General features: G+C 43.5%; 1 protein-coding gene across 1 annotated transcript in view; it reads right to left on the bottom strand.

The window, feature by feature from the left end:
* DPP6 (dipeptidyl peptidase like 6) overlaps positions 1-17,382 on the bottom strand; it is a gene marked incomplete at both ends in the record, with an annotated part of 396,779 nt that extends 379,397 nt beyond the window's left edge. Inside the window, one exon of the mRNA XM_082277080.1 lies at positions 17,182-17,382. Within this exon, the coding sequence (XP_082133206.1) occupies positions 17,182-17,382 (201 nt within the window). The remainder of the gene's footprint in view (positions 1-17,181) is intronic.
* Between the last annotated feature and the right edge of the window lie 428 nt (positions 17,383-17,810).

The raw sequence follows: 17,810 nt of genomic DNA, 5'->3' as shown, positions 1-17,810 counted from the left end.
CATGACTCAGCAGGACATGCTAAAGACACAGATGATTTCCCTGTCTCTCATACAGCCAGATTCTGTGATGCTGGGCAAAACATTTAAGCTGAATTTTGCTAAGTGAGCACTACAGTGTCACTTACTTCACAAATGTTCACCTCTGGGACTTCTGATGCTATTTGAGAAATGCTGAGGGTCAGCACTGTCACTGAGGTCACAGATCCATGTTTTAAACTCTCACAAAAATAGTCTTTATATTTTGGTGTTTAGGATACCTTAAGAATTGCTCCTTAGCTCAGGGAATAAAACCCTCCTCATACTCAGCAACTGTCCCATGAAAAAAAAATCATTAGCATTCAAAAATTGTGGCAGTAAATGCTAGAAAAGAGCCAAAGAGAAGATTAAACAGTGTTTGAAGAGAGAGCAGATTAAGGCCTAGGGCCATACATTAAACAACAGGCAGAAAATGCAATGTTGGAGAGCTTTTCATCAAAGGACTGTGAGCACAGGAAGAGGGGTCCTGTGCAAAACAACCAAACACAACCACAGTGACATGCAATCATTTAATTAAAGACACTCAAAGCACACAAGGAAATTAGAGTACTGAGTACAAGCAAAAATGAATGAAGGGATTCACTAGCAATGGTAAGTCCAGCACCACCGATATTTTTTGAGTGCCTGACATGGTGGTGATTTCTCTGATGTAGATTGTAATATCATACAGAGGTTTGTAATGGAGCCCTGAAAAACCTCTACCAGCACCTGAAGGTTTACAGCAGGGTGACTGATCAGCAGGTAAATTAGTTCTAACTAATATGAATGATCAGCAGGTGAAAGCTTGCACTGCATGAGCACAACAAAGTGCTTGTGGTACCCTCAGCTCTTCCACAAGAGCATTACACTGAGCCCTGCACATGCAGCTTTGGCACGAGGGACCCTCATCCCTTGGGCAGACACGGCCCTGGGGAGGCACTGATTTAGATTGACTGTGTGTTTGGTGGCATGTGAAATTCCAGCTCAAATAAACCTAAAAATCCTGAGTCTTCAACACATATTAGCACTTTCAAGCAGTATAAGCTCTACTGCTTGATCTTTGCCATCTTGAGAAGTAGGGAAAAAAGGAAAGAGTTTTAGTGCTTTACAGTTTGGACATTTTGTTGGGTGAATAATTTCTATCACAATGCCTTTTAGCCCAAGGCTTAGAAAAACCATCAAGAACAGAAAACTCAAGTAAGATTATAGGATATAATTGGAACACTTCATCTTAACAGCAGTGTAGAAACACTATCGGATTACTCTTATTGCATAACCAAAATCTTCTGGAAAATCTGCCAGGGATTTAAATGTTCCCAAAAAATTAAATGCCACGCAGGAAGAGAAGCCAGCTCTCTAACTCCCAGCCACGTGCCACAGCCATGGGTTTGGCTGATGTACTGCTCACATGCAGATTGCCTTCCCTCTGCTGTTGGGATGACACCTGGAGATTACTTTGGCAGTTTCCACCCTCTCAACATCAACCCAATCCACTCCTCTGCACTTGTGCAAAGCTGTTGCCTGCATCCTTTGCCTCTAACCACACTGAGAGGGCACCACCGCCACTGCTTCCCCTCTGCACCCATTTCAGAAAGCACCACTTCTGCTGTTCCCCTCCTGCACTGCTCAAAAACGGAGAGGACTGTTCTCCTCTCCCAATGCTGGCCAGTGAATTATTCCCAGTGAATAATTGGTATGAAATTTCCTGCCTCAGAGCAGTCTTGCTACATCAAACCTCTTCACACGTATGCGTGTCATCACTTATTTGAAGAAGTAGCTTCATTAAACCAGTCTGTGCCGTAGGTCAAGTTCTCACAAGTGCTCAGGGACACAGCAAAGGACACAGCTGCTCACAGCCCTTCCTACACTGGCAATATTTTGAGCCCACTGTGAGCTTGAAAAATCAGCACCAGGGATTCTGAGGGGAAGAAGCTAACAGGAATCGCCTGGCATTGCCTGTGGTACACCTTCTTGGGGAAGATTTACACTCACCATCTGCTGACGAGCAGAGCCCTACATCCCAGCACTCTTCCTACCACCACCACCCAGCCACATTCACTTTTCCTCAGTTTTTTTTCCAACTTTCCCGTGTTTCCTTGTGTTTAGAAAGGATAGGAGAGAGGAGACCCCTCCTGGGTCTGCAGCAACAGCCAAGAGCTCATGCTCAGAGATGGGGTCTGGAACAAGGCTGAGAACCAATCCCAGACTTCTCACTAGGAAAACGGCACACAGTAATGGGCAGTTTTTCTCCTCTGGGTGGGGTCTCTAAAACAATTTGTGTTTTATTTCTGTAAGCTTCCAATGCATGCTAAACCCACTCTGAACCCATACAGCGCAATGAGCCATTGAAGGGCTTCGGGTGTGTTCCTACATGAAGTGAACTCTTGCTCTGCCTGTTTCTGAGTCACAGAGACTTAATGAACTTGGGTGCTTACAGCTGGGCAATTCTGTCACATGAACTGCACTGCTCCTATGGCCTGGGGGTGATTTGTATTAAAAAAGGAAAATACTCAGTAAGGCTGTTCAAACTCATTTCAGTGTTCTCGATCATTTGAATGCATTGAGCTACTAAATTCTCTTCAGATACCAAAATCTGCAACTCACCTAGTCTGGAGATAACGTTCATACACTGTAGTGGTCCTGTAATAGAAAACAAACTGTCTGATATTCTTTTGAGTTTCTCATCCTTAGGCTTTTCTTTGCAATCTGCCTTTGTTATGGAGACAGGCAAAGCTACTGTCTATAAAGGACTCTGTGACTCTGTGCAGAAACACTAAAGCCAAGAGAAAAAGAAGAACATACAATTCTACAACAATAAGAGGAAAAGAACTGCTCTGAACTAGATTTCCCCACACAGAACATTTGCAGCGTAAATGTCTATAGATGCTGCTGCCCTCCTAGTGACAGACATCTTGCCTCTGGAAATGTAAAAGTGCTTGGCCTACAGGGGAGGTAGCTGGAAATGCTTAAAGAAATATTATATACATCTGACACGTCCTGTTGGAAATGCAGCAATCAAGGGACTCTCAAACAAACCTGATTGAACTACCTTAAAAATATGTTCAGAGGGCAGATTCAGCCCTGTATAACCCATTTTATTTATTTTTTTTTTTAACAAACAAGAATCTAATAACCTTTACCTCTTCAGGAGATTCTCTGAGAAGATGTTTATCCTGTATAATCAAAACTGAGTTCCTGTTACCTAGCTGGAGGAAGAGACATCTTCACTAGCTCATGTAAAATTTCAATAGATTTAGTTGAAATAGTGGCCCCTATGTTTTCTCTGCTTCCAAGGGCAGGTATACAATCACATAAAAGTAGGATTTCTAGATCTAGACTAAAGCTAGATATAATTTTTATCTTTGGCCAGTCTTTGTAGAAGACTATTTCAATACTTCAATGCGCAAGATCTTAAAAATCTTGTTATTTCCTGCCTAAAACAATTTATGACCAGATTAGAGCCATCAATTCTTATTTCAACAATATCCTTCATTTTAAAAAACTTTACTGTCTCCAGAGAAGGGCCCATTGACCTGAACAAATGAGAATCAGTGATAATTGAAGCCGACCAAGAAAAATGATGGAAATGCCTCAGTCTGACAACAAAACTTTCTCCTAGATAGATATCCTGAGGATGGACAGATTCTCCACTTCAGCCATTATAAGGGAAAGGGAGAGTCCAAGTCATGGAAAATTCTCACCTCCTGCTTTGATAAGAGATAAGACCTATTAAGTACAAAAAGCCTCTTTGCCTTTTAGTAAGTACACAAATTTACATTTGGAAACTCTGAAAGTTATGTCACTGTGATGTAAAGAACATATTTTGGTGCTGTACCTTTCTGGACTGCTCTGAGCTCCAGAGGAAGAAAAGAGAAGACTAACTATGAGATATATTCTAAGTTTTCATCAGAAAGTTCAGTGATGTCAATAGACAAACTCTCAAATAACCCATTTGATTAAAAGCAGCCACCAGATTTCTTCACCCAATCTTAGCAATTTGGGGCATCTAAACTGATGTTAAGAGGCTCAGTTTCCAAATATCTGGTTGCCCAGTTACCGCTTAACTAGCCTTTGCTTGGCATTCACGAAAACAAATGGAATAGGAAAATAAAACAGGCACATTTTATTGCTTGTTTGGAAAGTCACAGCCAGCCTGTATGAAAGGAGGGAGAGGGAGAGAGGAAAGGCAGTCCCTAATGCCCAAGATGTATTTTACAATCAGTCGATAAATCATCCTTCTTCTGTTTGTAGAAATGCCCTGAGCAAAACAGAACGGTCCTGAAATGGTTCATTACTTACAAACATTTCATGAAAGTGGATTCAGTTTTTGGTTTATGATCCAACATGCTGGAGGAAGATGAGTTTTCTAGATGAGATACAGGCTGCACACAGAAAACCAAACTGCTTCTTTCTGCTTTTCAGTGCTGTCCAAGGTGCTGGTTAAAGAAAAACACAGGAGCGGGCTGCCGCCAAAATGAGCCCCACAGTTATCACTTATCCCTGCTAGAGACATTGATCCTTGTACAATTCATCTTCTCAGCATTGTGGCAAACAGGAAAAACCTCTGTTACACACATCCTTTATCATTTTTTCTCTAAGTTACTTTGTCTTGCAGTTTATTAGTCTTTCCCTCAATTATTACCTATCTCAGCAATCTGCCTTTCAAGCAATGCTCACAAAACCTTTCTCAAAGGGCCCTGAAGCCTGCTGATTGAGTTGTCTCACAGAAGTCTTGCTAATAGTATACATTTGGAGTGCTTTTAATCATTTTATGAAGTGAGGGGATTCTCATCTATTAAATTCCAGCGGAGCACAGAGAAATTTTATGGCTTGTCACCAATCGAGATCAGGTGAAAGGAATGCAGAACGGTGCTTTCAAATTAAATTACAGTTTTTCGGGTTGGACTGGCACAATCTGTCTTCAGCAAAAGAGGAGCCTTTTGTGGAACTTTCAGGGCAAATTCAATCCTCCGATTCACACTGCTGCTCCCTACATTTTACACTAAGCTGCACAGTTAAAAAGCTGACTGTGGCATTCTCACACATCCTTCCAGCTCACTGGCCATGTGCTATCTACCAAAAGCTAATTTCTAGAAGAGCTCCAGCTTAGCACAGACAGGGAGAGACAGTGAAGGAACATGATTACAATTTGAGGGATTTCACATGCAGATTTACAGAGTGTGATTAAACTGGCTTTAACTTTGCTCTTGACCTTCACCTTCTCTGCCCAGTGCCATGAGGCACTTCTTTCTAGCTCACCCAAAAAGGGGAGAGCCACTACAGAGCTGTGCAGTTGTTACGAGAGAAACGTGTCTGTGAGAGAAAGAAAGTGTTCACTCATGACCCAACATGAGACAAGACCGTGGATTTCCTCTCCTTTCACTCTCCTCTAAGATGAACTTTGCCCAATGCCTGGAGAAGAACAACTTACTGAGAAGCATTTAACTTGCTATTGACTGAATTGTAAAAATAAAAGAGAAAACAACAACAATAACAAAAATAACCGTTTTGGCCATGTTCATATGTGCTCTGGATTCACATCCTGGGAATGGGATGTTACCTTCTCTGAACATTCATGGGAAGAGAATTTCAAACCCCCCCCCCCCGAGTTTGAACTGTCACAGACAGTGAAGGTGCCCCTGCCCATGGGAAAGATGATTTTTAAGATCCCTTCCAACCCAAACAATTATGTGATTCTATGATTCTCCTAGAGACCTCTCCAAACATCAAACACACCCTTCTATACAACCCTGTAATACAAACACAGGTAATCAAGGCTGAAAGTACACCAAAAAAGGATATATTCTGGTGTAAGCTGCAATTTAAAGGGACAATTTTTTCTGACAAAACATACCTTGAATTTGTTATTTAAAATTCAAACATATCATAAGGATAATAATTTTTTTTCCCTAAGACTGAACGTGTAGCTACATAGCTAGTCACAAGTATTTATAGAATATCTTCTTAAAGGTCTTGAAGACATTACAGAAGAGGAGAGGATGAGAACTATACAGATTTTCTGTCAGGTATTTTATAAAGATTTTAAATACTTGGAGAATTCTAAAAAGAAAAAAAATGGTAAAAGTTATTATAGAACCAAAATACAGCAGAAATGGCTTCTAGTCTCTTCCCTCTGGAGGCATCAGAATACTTCATGAGAGGTGGAATAAGAGTAGAAGAGACATTTCAGGAAAAAACATCAGACAAAAATCCCTATTCTCTTGGATCACAAAGAACCTGCCCTTCTGTCGAGAGCTAGCTGCTAGATTAGGCTAAGTAGGAAGAAAGGGAAAATATGGAATATTCTGTCTCAGCCACAAGAAATATTTTGCCCTAAAACAAAAAAAATTTTAGAATCAAAATTTCATCTCTTCCAGTATCAGAGTTGGCATCCAGTTCTGTGCCTCGTGGCTTTCCTCTTTCTTCTTTTCCTTTGTTGTCCCTTGTCTGTTTCTCATCCTCTTGTTTTTAACTCTGCTCCCAGAGTCTGCCTCATTCTTTCCCCCAGAGGCAAACTGAGGACACTGATTGAAAATTCACACTTAATGAGTGCATCATGTCTGTGTCTCCTTTTGGGCAAAGAAGTTGTCTCAGAAAGGTTTTAGCACACTAAACCTGCTAGAACAGCCCAGACACCACACATACACAAGGCAGAGAGTCTTTGAAAAAAGGAAAAAAGAAACATTAGAGACAGTAACAACAAATTATTCCATTCTGCCCGTCTTCCTTTCCATATTTGCTTCCTTTTTTTTTCCTCAGTGGGCTTTCCCACCTCCCAAGTACATGACTTTTAACCCAGACAACCCTTCCATCTGTCAAAAGCCTGACATCCATATTTACACTCCCCCAGGACCAACCTTGTCACTTTACCACATTAGCTCCCATTTCCATTTGTGACAACTCTTGGCATGTTTCCCCTCAACCAAGCACCACTTCCTTTTACACAGCACGTAGCACTCCTGCAGCCAAAGCACAACAGTCTGATAACTGCTCATCCAGTATCATGTATCTTCTTATTATCTGCTACATTATCCTTATCTAATTGCATGCACTTTGGCTCAATCTGACATTTTCAAAACTACAGATGCTTATTAGCTTTTCTTAGCTAAAAGAAAAAATGTGCATTATAGTGATTATCAGTTCCTGGCACTGCCAGTGAAACATTGTAATGAAGGAGACCTTTAGCCCGCCATAAACAAGGACAATCAGGGCCTGTTTTGGTTATTAGCAATGCTCCCACAAATGTTGCCACTGTCAGAATTAATGACTGCACTACTAATTGTTAATAATCTCATGTTTCTATCTATGGGTTCTTTTTAGCCTGAAGCTTTAGGCCAAAAGCAAAAATTATTTAATTCTGCACCACCACAGAGAAGCAACAAAGTCACAGCCCTGATTCCTTTATGGTGCCCAACACATGCAGGTCATGCCTCCCAGGGGCAAATAACTGGCTGAAGGTCATGCAGCAGGTCAGTGGCAGACCCAGGAGCTGCAAGACTTCCCTAATAGTTATTCCAATGCTCTACCACTGATCCATGCCTCCTCAAAGAGAAGGTATATAAATGTGCCCAGAAATCAGTGAGAATCACCCACTCCTTGAAGAAGCCTCTTCCAATCACACTGCACTCAAACACAGGGAGTATAAACAAGGCAAGTTCAATAGATGGGGTTACTGTGATCCTAAACCTTGGCTCTGTCAGTTTTAATTAATTACTCTTGTTTGCAATGACTCACTGTATGTGTTCTGACAAGTGTTTGTGCTGCAGTTCATAACAGAACAAAGAAGCTGCTTCAACAGCACCCACTTTATCAGAGACACCATTGTGAAGAACTATAATACCTTTAGTGTTTTCTCCATGTGTCTCCTCTTGTATCTGGGATTACACCCAAATAAAAAAAAAAAAATAAAAAGAAAAAAAAAAAAAGAAAAAGAAGGAGTTAATATAGAGCAGGCAGAGGAACGGTGTCAATAAAGTGCTTAGATTCAATATGCCTAGGAGTAAGAGTAGTAAAAGTGGAAATCTTTGGTTCACTGTAAATCATTTATGTGTCCATAGCAACATAGTTGTTGATTTCTACAGCTTCCCTAAGAACAAAGTAATAGAAATTCGTTCTTTTAAATATTGCTTTTCTTTTCTAGCACCTAGATGAAATAGGAATAGAAAAACAAAATCAAAACCTAATCGTATTTAGTACAGGTTATACAGAAACATGAGGAAAGATTTAGCAATAAATTACAAACAAATAAAGATAGGATTCTACAGTCACATGAAACATAATCTCACGAGCAATCTGCGCAAATCTCAGACCAGTGTATGCAATAAACTTATCTTGGGACAATCAGTCTCTTATGCAAGAGGTCAAACACTATTTAAAGCAGATCCCAACACCCTCTTTGCTCTCTGCTCAAGTCTCCTTGTGCTCCCCTGAAACACAAGATAACCCAACCTGCCTATCCTGAGAGGAGGGCACGGACACAGGCAGGAGCAATGCCTGAGGGAATATCACTGGACAGTGGCTGGAGTGGAGCCATCCTGGGTTTTGCTGGGATATCCATCCTTAGGCGCCAGGGCACAGAGAGATAAGGTTGCCAGCAGCCACCTGTTAGATAGGGAGGAAGAACTGACTCATGACTTCCCAGCAGTGCAAAAACCATGGAATTCTCCTATGAGGTAGGGCTGAGGGATGGGAGAGAGGAAGAGATGAGCTGTGCTTGCTGCCTCTGTGGCATAGAAGGGATTCAGAAGTCTTGGGAGCAAATGGGAAGAGCCATCCAGCCCAGAGCCACCTCTCATACCACCCTATCCAGCCAGCAGCAGCAGCTGCCACCAGAGTCCTTTTCTGTAACCCTGGTACAAGCATAAATGTCTGTTTTGATACTGTTAGCAGGTCATACTTTTTCTTTTACCAAAGGCTGACCTTATAAATAAAAGTCTTTTTTAGTCCCCCTTAGCCAGAGGCACTGCAGGACACTTGAATTCATCTTCACAGACACGAACTGTACAGACTGGGCTCTGCAAACCACTGCTTATACCCTTGAGAAGGGACAACAGGCAGCAATAAACCTCCTGCTGCTGCCCAGTTGCTGGACTTCTCCCTCTGTCTCTGCGGGACAGGAGGAAAGAAGCAGGCACAGGGATCCTGTGTACACCTCCTGCGGGTTCTGCTCACCAAGTGTCTTCAGATCTAGGGCTTGGAGACTGCAGCAACATCTGTAATTGCTCAGTCTGCGTAGGTTTCATTTCTGCTCTGACCAAAATACCAGAGCTATGTTCTTTTATAGAGTGTTCGAGCTTATTTTAATGGAAAATAAGGAACACGTACATACTTTTGTCATAAACACTTTAAAATTAATGACTGGGGTATAACTGGAGCTGAGGTTACCAGGAATTTCCCACTGCTGCATTTCCATTTCATGTAGCTCTGTACATCCAAGAGAGAAAGCCTGGGGAGAATTTTGCATTTGCTTTTGAGGTCTGCCTAGATTGAAATCTGCTTGAAATGCTGGAGCAGATGCTATTGACAAATACAGAAAAGAAATATAAAAAGCCCCAAACCACCCCCTCCCTGAAATATTATAATGAAAGCATTAAGGTACTCCTGTCCTTCCTTTTGGATGCTTTAAATCTCCTTTTGCTCAAAGCAAACTCCAAAGCCTTGAAGAGCTAGAAGGAAACATCAGACATTTGAAATGCCACAGCAAAACTGTTAGAAATGAGTGCTAGATACAGCAAAGATTCAAATGTGCCAGACTTCACAATTAGTTTTACACCTGTAAGAATATCCTTGATGATAACTGGGACAATTTTTAGTCTTAAAGCCCCTGGGGCCCAGAACCAGAAATTGCAATAGCTCACAAGGCTGAGCCACAGCAGACCATCACTGCCACAGAGCTGAGATGAACTGTCCATGTGCCACCTCAGCCTCCAACTCTCCATCAGCAAAGTGAAGATAATAATAAGTGCAGTTTGAAAAGGTACAGAGACTGCAGCTCGTGGAAGAATCTATGTAATAGCTGAGCTCTACTAACAAGCACCTTGTTTAGAGTAAAATAATTTACTCTATGTGAGGGATAAATAATTAAAAACCATATTCATCAGCAGAGAGTCACAGTATCGGCATTTTTCAGATTACCTCACACACTTCAGTACCTCTGTGTAAACTTAAATGCTTCCTGAGTGAATGAGTGAGTACCAGGCCCCTCTCTACCTCTCCCCCTGACTCCACACTGCAGGTTTCCTGAGGCTCATAAACTGCATTGATCTTTGCTGTAATATTTGGGAAGACTTTCAAATGCTATTTTTAACAAAATAAACTGTGAAATGTCTCTAAATTAAAGTGCTTTAAAAAGTAAGATGTAATTAAAACTCTGGTTTTCATGTGGAAAATTTAGGTTCCCAAATGCTCTATAGGTGGAAAGGTTGTGAAGGACTTGTCTTTCCACTACAGAGAAACCAGTGCCCATTCCCCCTTCAGAACACCTTACTGGACTGTACTAGCACACTCTCCCTCTGTTCCCTTCTGCACTGCTCTGTGCTGTGAAATATCCATGAGCCCAATGCTCATTCTGACTCTCTTTTATAGTTATATACTGGCAGTAAAGATTATGGCCCAGTGATCTATTCATATAGATGAATGCACACACTCAAAATATGCTTTAACTCAGTGAACTCACCCACACTGAATCCTACCAGTACCAAACACCCACAATTTAATGAATACACATAACGTTTTCAAAGGTGAACACATCTGTTAAAAAGCTGATCCAAAATAAGTATTTGTGCATCTAACTAAGAAATATATTCCAGTATGTATTTTTGTATTTGACCACAAATCTTTTGAAATAACTTGAAACTACAAACCTAAATTATTATTATTGCTTTTGAAAAGATACAGTGTATCACAACCCACTGTGAGTGAAAGAGGCTTTTGGGAAAATACTGGCGTCTTATTTGCTTTCCTTTCGGAGAAAAGAGAAAAACATTCCCTTAGAAGGAAGATTTGTTTCTTTCCTCCTTCCTCCATGTCTGAATAAGGGGCCGCTTAAAACTATTGCTGAATCATTTTGTCTGAGCTGTCAAAACAAATATTTCTCCCTGAAGGTGAAAAAGAGAGTTACAGAACTGCCATCAGTTCCAACAGACCTAGAGAAAGCAGTAAGGAATTGAAGAACCCCCACGTGTAGGTGTGAGTATGTAAACAAGTGGGTGGTTGGTGCTTCCCTATAAAAGCAGGGAAAAGCCAAGCACTCCATAGGAACGGTGTGATCACGACACGCTGCCACCCCTTGGTCACGGGATGAAAACGCTCGTACCTCACGGCAGCGTGCTGGGAACCATCCAGCACATCAGACAAAAATCCCAGAAAAATCAACCTGCAGTTAACGAGCTACAACGGGAGATTTTACTGCACCAACACAAGCATAAATATATTAGCCCGAAGTAATGTAAAGCTTTTTATTTCAAGGGACAAAAATCTTCTGAGTCCCAAAGAGCACTTTCCAAGCTGTGATACACACCCTAAGGACTGCCTTCAGTCTGGCCTTTCCTAAACAAAAATATACAAATGGGTGAAGAGCACATACGCACAGATGTTTTTTCCCAGTTCCTATGTCTTTAAAAGCCATTTGGAAACCAACTTGAGCTGCTCCAACCCTGGGCTCAGTCTCTGGTTTCTGCACTCGAGCTCCCAGCTCAGAGAGAGAAATAACGTGAGCCGAGTACTCTGTGTGAGGTATCCCAACCTATGGCACAGTTCACTACTATCAGAGAGATGATTCAGCCTCTTCACACAGCTATTCCTGAATACTTAAAAATACATTTTCTCTGGCAGATTTTTTAGTGTGTGCATCATCACCATGGCTAGGGAAGACTGCAGAAACAGAGGCTGCTTTTAAACTGGCAGCAAAAATCGTAAGTTGGTTTAATGACAGATATAGCCATAAAGCAAAGTATGAAAAGTGTATCACCTGCAGATCAGAGTGCCCAGTATTCAGTAATCACAAAATATGTGATGGGCTTCTGTGCAAATATAACCCATGATTTTAATAAGGTTTATAACTATTCCTTTTGAAGGAAGTAAGCTGCAATTTTTATTCCTTTCAAAAGGTGAGTTACAGGATGTTAGTGGGGCCTAATTATTTCCACTGAAATATCCATTCCAGCTCTCTGCATCTTAATAGCTGGAGGATAACTGAGTTCAGCATCCAAAAACTCACGAAGAAGAGGCAGAACAAGAGATTCTTACAGACTTAAACAGTAGTTTCTGCCCATATACACAGTAGTCCAGATCTACAGATAGAATTCTGGTTACAATTCAAATTATTACATCTTACGACAAAGCTGGGATTTCTGCAGTCCTACAACCCCCGCTGTACAATCAATTCACTCTTCTCTTTAGGAGAAAAACATCCCACTTTTGAAATGCCTGTTGCCCGCAGCTCAGGCCTCAAACTTTCTGAAACACTGTCCTTGACACACATTTCTGGGAGGCAATATCTCTTCCCATTACACAAATAATGAACTGAAAATTAACACTTTCAATTACATGCAACAGCAAGTCTGACATATCAAATTACCTTTTTTTTTTTACACTGATGGTTTTGAGTCTCACTTTCTCAGACTCACTCTGTTAACAAAGGATATTTGATTTACTAAATCCTTAATTTATTGAAGCACAAAACACGGTTTCACTGAGGCATCTCGAAATGATCTCCATTTATATTTGAATGAAAAACTTCTCAAAAGGTAAATCAGTCTGAATAATCAATTTCAGAACTAGCAAAGTATAATATATGGCCAAATGTAGTTTTACGCAAATGCAGAAAAGAAAGAAATATTCAGAATTCAGTTATTGAAAGACTATTCACAGGAATGAAAGCTTTTGTACTTTGGGACTGGCTTTTTTTATATGCTTAAGTCACCTACTAAAGCCAAAGAGAATTTTGGCTAAGTAATGAACCTGTAAGAATGCAGCATGTGGCTTTTTATATCAAAAAATTTTATGATGTTTCACTGGAGGATTCAATATCTTTAACAGATAACTTATCATACAAAATTCACTTTAAAAAAGACTTCTGTGATCATTGTTTTACAATCAGTGCCTTATAAAATGGATCAATATTCCACATTACAGAACAGTGTTGAATTTTTTATGCACCTGATTAATGCATTGTTATCATCCCAGTAATTAAAAGGAGTGGCATTACACACAATCAGCATGATACATCTTACTCAGCACCTCCTGGCAGTTGCCTGCAAAAATTAAACTCATTAATCACTGTGATGCCAAGAAAGAAGCCTTGAAAAGATGAAGAAGCTCTATCTTATGGAGAAAAGTTCCCAAGTCAACGTGTAAGAGAAAATCCCTTCCACTTTACAATATGCAGAGCATTTATCTCATCAGTCTAAAAGGTAAACCAATCAAAATTACCATCTAAAAGGTAATCTCATCAATCTAAAAAAGAAAATTATCTTAAAAAAAATTTTCATAACCTGCTATTCCACCACACTAAACTGAACGAAGAGGTCTCACAGATGTCTCCTCATCTAAATAAATGTAGTGAAAAGCTAATCTTACAACAAGGTAAATATGTCATCAGAATTTTGTTTAGAGATGTTCCAATAATTAACTTTAATATCAATAATGCCACAGAGCCAACTAGGAAGTGCTTTTCTGGTGTCATTTATACAGAACCTAGTTTCCTTATTACTCCTCCCATAAATAACATGATTGTCTCATCAGACTAGAAATTAACATGAAAAATTTGCACTAGTCAATCCAGGTTTTGTTCAGTAGTTAGGTCTACTATATATTATTTTTCTGATAGAACTGCCATGAGTTGAAACATAGTACAAACTATTTAAAATTCTAAAGAATGTTGCAACCTCTACTTCGCTATACTTTTACATTACAGAAATAATGTTCTCAGGTGTGTCTCAATGGTGTCTGTAAGTCAGCAGTTGTCATATAAAATCATTATTGGTTTTGATTTGAATTTTATTAGGGACTTACTGCCTCCTCTTTAACTCTGTATAGATTTCACATAGTATTTTTCCACCAGTAGTACTTCCAGTGGACAGAATGCTTACTTACAATACTGTGACCTTCAAAGGCAAGATCCTTTTTTTTTCTGCATTGAGGTCTGTGCTGGTGCTTAAAAATACAGTGCTGAATACAGCACACATATTTCAATAGGAAAAATCATCAGCAGCAACCCATAAAATACACTCAGTTCTCTCCCTTTTATTAATCACATGACAAAGTTAGGAACAGAACAGCCTCTTTCTCAGGTTTGTTTTGATATTTCCAAGTATGGAAAGGGAAAAAGCCCTTTGTTTCCATATGTTTAAGTTCTGGGGTTTTCTCCTACATTGATGTCGAAAGATGAAAGACAGTGTGAATACCCCACTTGTACAAAACAGAAAACAGAAGTCTAATCTTCAAAAAGAGTTTCCAATGCTGTCTCCTTAAGCCCTCCCCCATGATGAGCAGTAGCACGTACTCCTGATACCCTGCACAAACAGACCACTCTCCTTGTACTTATTCCTTGGTCTTTGCCAGCTCTCTGCCTCACTTTTCCCTTTCTCTCGGGGGTCTCATGCCCAGGGCTGCATTTGGTAATCCTGAGTGAGCCTGACTGCTGCCACGGGACTGGGAAAGGAGCCCTCTGTCTCTGCCGATCTCGCCAGGGATGATGGCAAGAGGTCACTGCCAGCTCGCCTCGGCACCACTCCGCGAGGGTTTGGCAGAGCAAACAGCTCCCCTTCTCTGGGACAGGAGGGGTTCGGCAGCGCGGACAGCTCCCCGTGTCCCGGGACAGGAGGGGTTCGGCAGCGCGGACAGCTCCCCTGACCCGGGACAGGAGGGGTTCGGCAGCGCGGACAGCTCCCCTGACCCGGGACAGGAGGGGTTCGGCAGCGCGGACAGCTCCCCGTGTCCCGGGACAGGAGGGGTTCGGCAGCGCGGACAGCTCCGTACCCCGCTCCCCCGCCCCACTCCGCTCCGGTTCAGCACCGCGGACACCTCCGGCCGTCCTGCCCGTCCTGCCGGCGCCTGTCCCCGCGAGCGGAACTGCCGCTCCCGGAAACACACAATTTAAAGACCATTTCCACTGGTTCGTCATGACTTCATCCTCCCGACCTGAACGACCCTCTGCCGGAGACCACCAGCTCAGGTTGCCCAGTCTGCTGGACGGGAGCACCTGTGAGTTGCCGACCTAGTTCTGGGGACTTTCTCAGACACGTTGCCCCCTTTAAAAACAATTCACACAAAGTGTCTATGTGAGTTTAGGAGTCACCCCAAATCCCTGTTTCTGGCCACACTTTTTGCACTTTCTTGCAGAAGACACCTAGGCAGGCACAGACAGCAGTGTCGCTCAACAGACAGCAGTGCCCAGCAGTACTCTCCACCCACACAACTCTGAGGGGGGAAGAGAAAAGGAAAAGAAAAAAAAAAAGGACAAAAAATCTCTCATTTTAGAAGTTAAAGAATATTGTTATTAATATTATTTTGGACACTCTCTGCACAAATCACTCGCACATGCTAAACTGCAGGCTTTCCTTTGCTTCCGGACTCAGCGCTTCTGGTGACCAGAGAAGCGGCTCCAGACATCTGCTGTCTCCAAATCCAGGAAAGCGAAATTAAAACAATGAGGAAATGTGCCTGAGCCCAGCCCTGGAGGTGGCACTCCGCTGGCTCGCAGCGACACCTAGAGCCCAGCACACCGCCGGGAAGGGCCCCGTGTCCCCAGCCACACCGGGAGAGGGTCACGAGTGGGTGCGGACGCCCGGGAAAGGGGCACGGTCCCTTCCTGCAGCTGGCCAGGGCCAAGGAGCAGCAGTGCCAAGATCTTTGCCGGTGAGCGGGTCACAGGGAAGAGTCAATTCAGGTCCCTGTCACTGCTGTCCCCCGGGGCTGTCAGCAGTCTCTCACCTCAGGGAGATGTTTAGGTCGATTGGCCCCATCGCTGACAGAAGTCAGCGCTTGCTCTATGGACCACAAAAGTCTTTACAAATATGGACAGGGACTTAAAAGATAATCCGAGGACATTTCCCTGCATGCACAACTATCCTCTGAGTGAAGCAGCCCTGCTGTTGTGGCTTGAAGCTGTGCCTTGCTTGGGAAGGCTCCCAGAGCCAAAGCTAAACCCTGCTGCAAAGCTAACGCGTCCCACTCGGGCAAGTATTTTTAACAGACACAAACATTATTCCCAACTGCAGCCATTTGCTTCCCCTTGTGTGTGCTTCCACAGAGGCAAAACACACTCAAATCCCTCTGCAAACCTAACACCAGCCAGCGATGGGGAGCCACATGTTTTGATCTAACACTGGCCCTTTTTCTCTTAGTCTTTCTGCTTTCCAAATCCCCTGGCCCCCTCCTCGCCACCCCAAAAGAACCAGGGGCAGTCGACCCAGACTAGTTTAACTCCATCGGACACAGCAGGCAGCCAGCGGCCCGGATTAGTCACTCGTTACTAAGGCGATATGCAGATGCACCCTTTGAAGTCGCTGCTCTCGGAAGCAGCGCGGGAGCGGAAGGTGCGCGGCCGAAGTTTGCGGCTTCCCCGCGGGGGCTCTCCCGGGGGCAGGGGGAGGGGGCGAGAGAGAGACCCAGAAACGGCTGCTCAGTGGTTAAAAAGTTTCCCTGCTGCCAGGTTAGGGGGAGGCTGACAGGAAAGCGAGGAGGGACGGACAAGGTGAAGACTTCTGCCCCAGGAGAGTGTTAAGGGGTAAAACACGGAATAATAATAAAATAAAAATTTTAAAAATTTTTAAAAGGGGGGTGGGGAGCCTTGTCGCGTAGCTTGGGGGAAGACGGACGGAGCTGGCACTTGGCGTTTCCTAACGTGCTGACCCCGAGCCCCCCAGCCCCGTTCCACAGGAGCGGAGAGCCGCGCAAGGAGCCCGGTAACAGGGAGAGCTGCGGGGCCAGTGCGGGGGCGGGCGGGTCCTGGATCCGCTCGACTCCCAGCGGGCTCCGTCCCGTACTATTCCCGGCACTTCAGGGGAAGAAGAGGAGCGCAAAGACCCGCCTGCAAGAGCGGACAAACCGCAAGAAATTGCTGCCAGCCTAGAGGGGCACACAGCCATCCCGCAGGACAGGGGGCGGGGAGGGGGGGGCACCCAAAACCCAACCCAACCGCACGCGAACGACACCGGCGCTTACATCCTCCTCCTCGCAGTCACTTCGCGACTGGTACTGGAAGCGGGGCCGGCTGCCTTCCTGTTGCAATGGACGCGGGGTCTTGCCGGCAGCGCCGTCCTCCTCGCTGCTCTGGCCGCCCAGGAGGTGACTCGCTTCGGGGGGAACCGGGAACGAGCGGGAGGTGTTGATCTTCCCGCTGAACCGCTGGTACAGTGAAGCCATGAAGTCAATCCGCGGGAAACGAGGGAGAGGGAGGGAGGGAAAGAGAGCCTCTTCTTTTTTTCTTCCCCTCCTCTCTTCCTTTTGGCTACAGCATGCTACACGCGGGTGAGGATCAGTCCCACATCAGTGGAAGGGAGAGGGAGGGATCCTGCTACGCGGTCCTCTGCACCGGCACCCGGAGAGAAACGGGGGGGATCAAGAGAGCGGAGACGGGGGAGTGATGAGAGGAAGAAGAAAGATAAATAAATAATAAAACGCAATCGAGCCGTAACACCACAGGCCCCGGGAATGCTGCACCATCCGGTGCTGGGAAGAAAAAAAAAAAAACAGAAGAGAAAAAAAAGGAACCAAAACACTCCACGAAGACGTACCCCCGATAATGGCGCCTGAGTGGATCAGCATTAAATGTGCTTTGGGGGTGTGCGTGT

Source organism: Coloeus monedula (genome assembly GCF_965178545.1).
Source record: "Coloeus monedula genome assembly, chromosome: 1".
In the NCBI taxonomy this organism is placed as follows: domain Eukaryota; kingdom Metazoa; phylum Chordata; class Aves; order Passeriformes; family Corvidae; genus Coloeus; species Coloeus monedula.
Note: the sequence above shows the minus strand (reverse complement) of the source record. Positions and strands in the feature narration are given on the sequence as shown.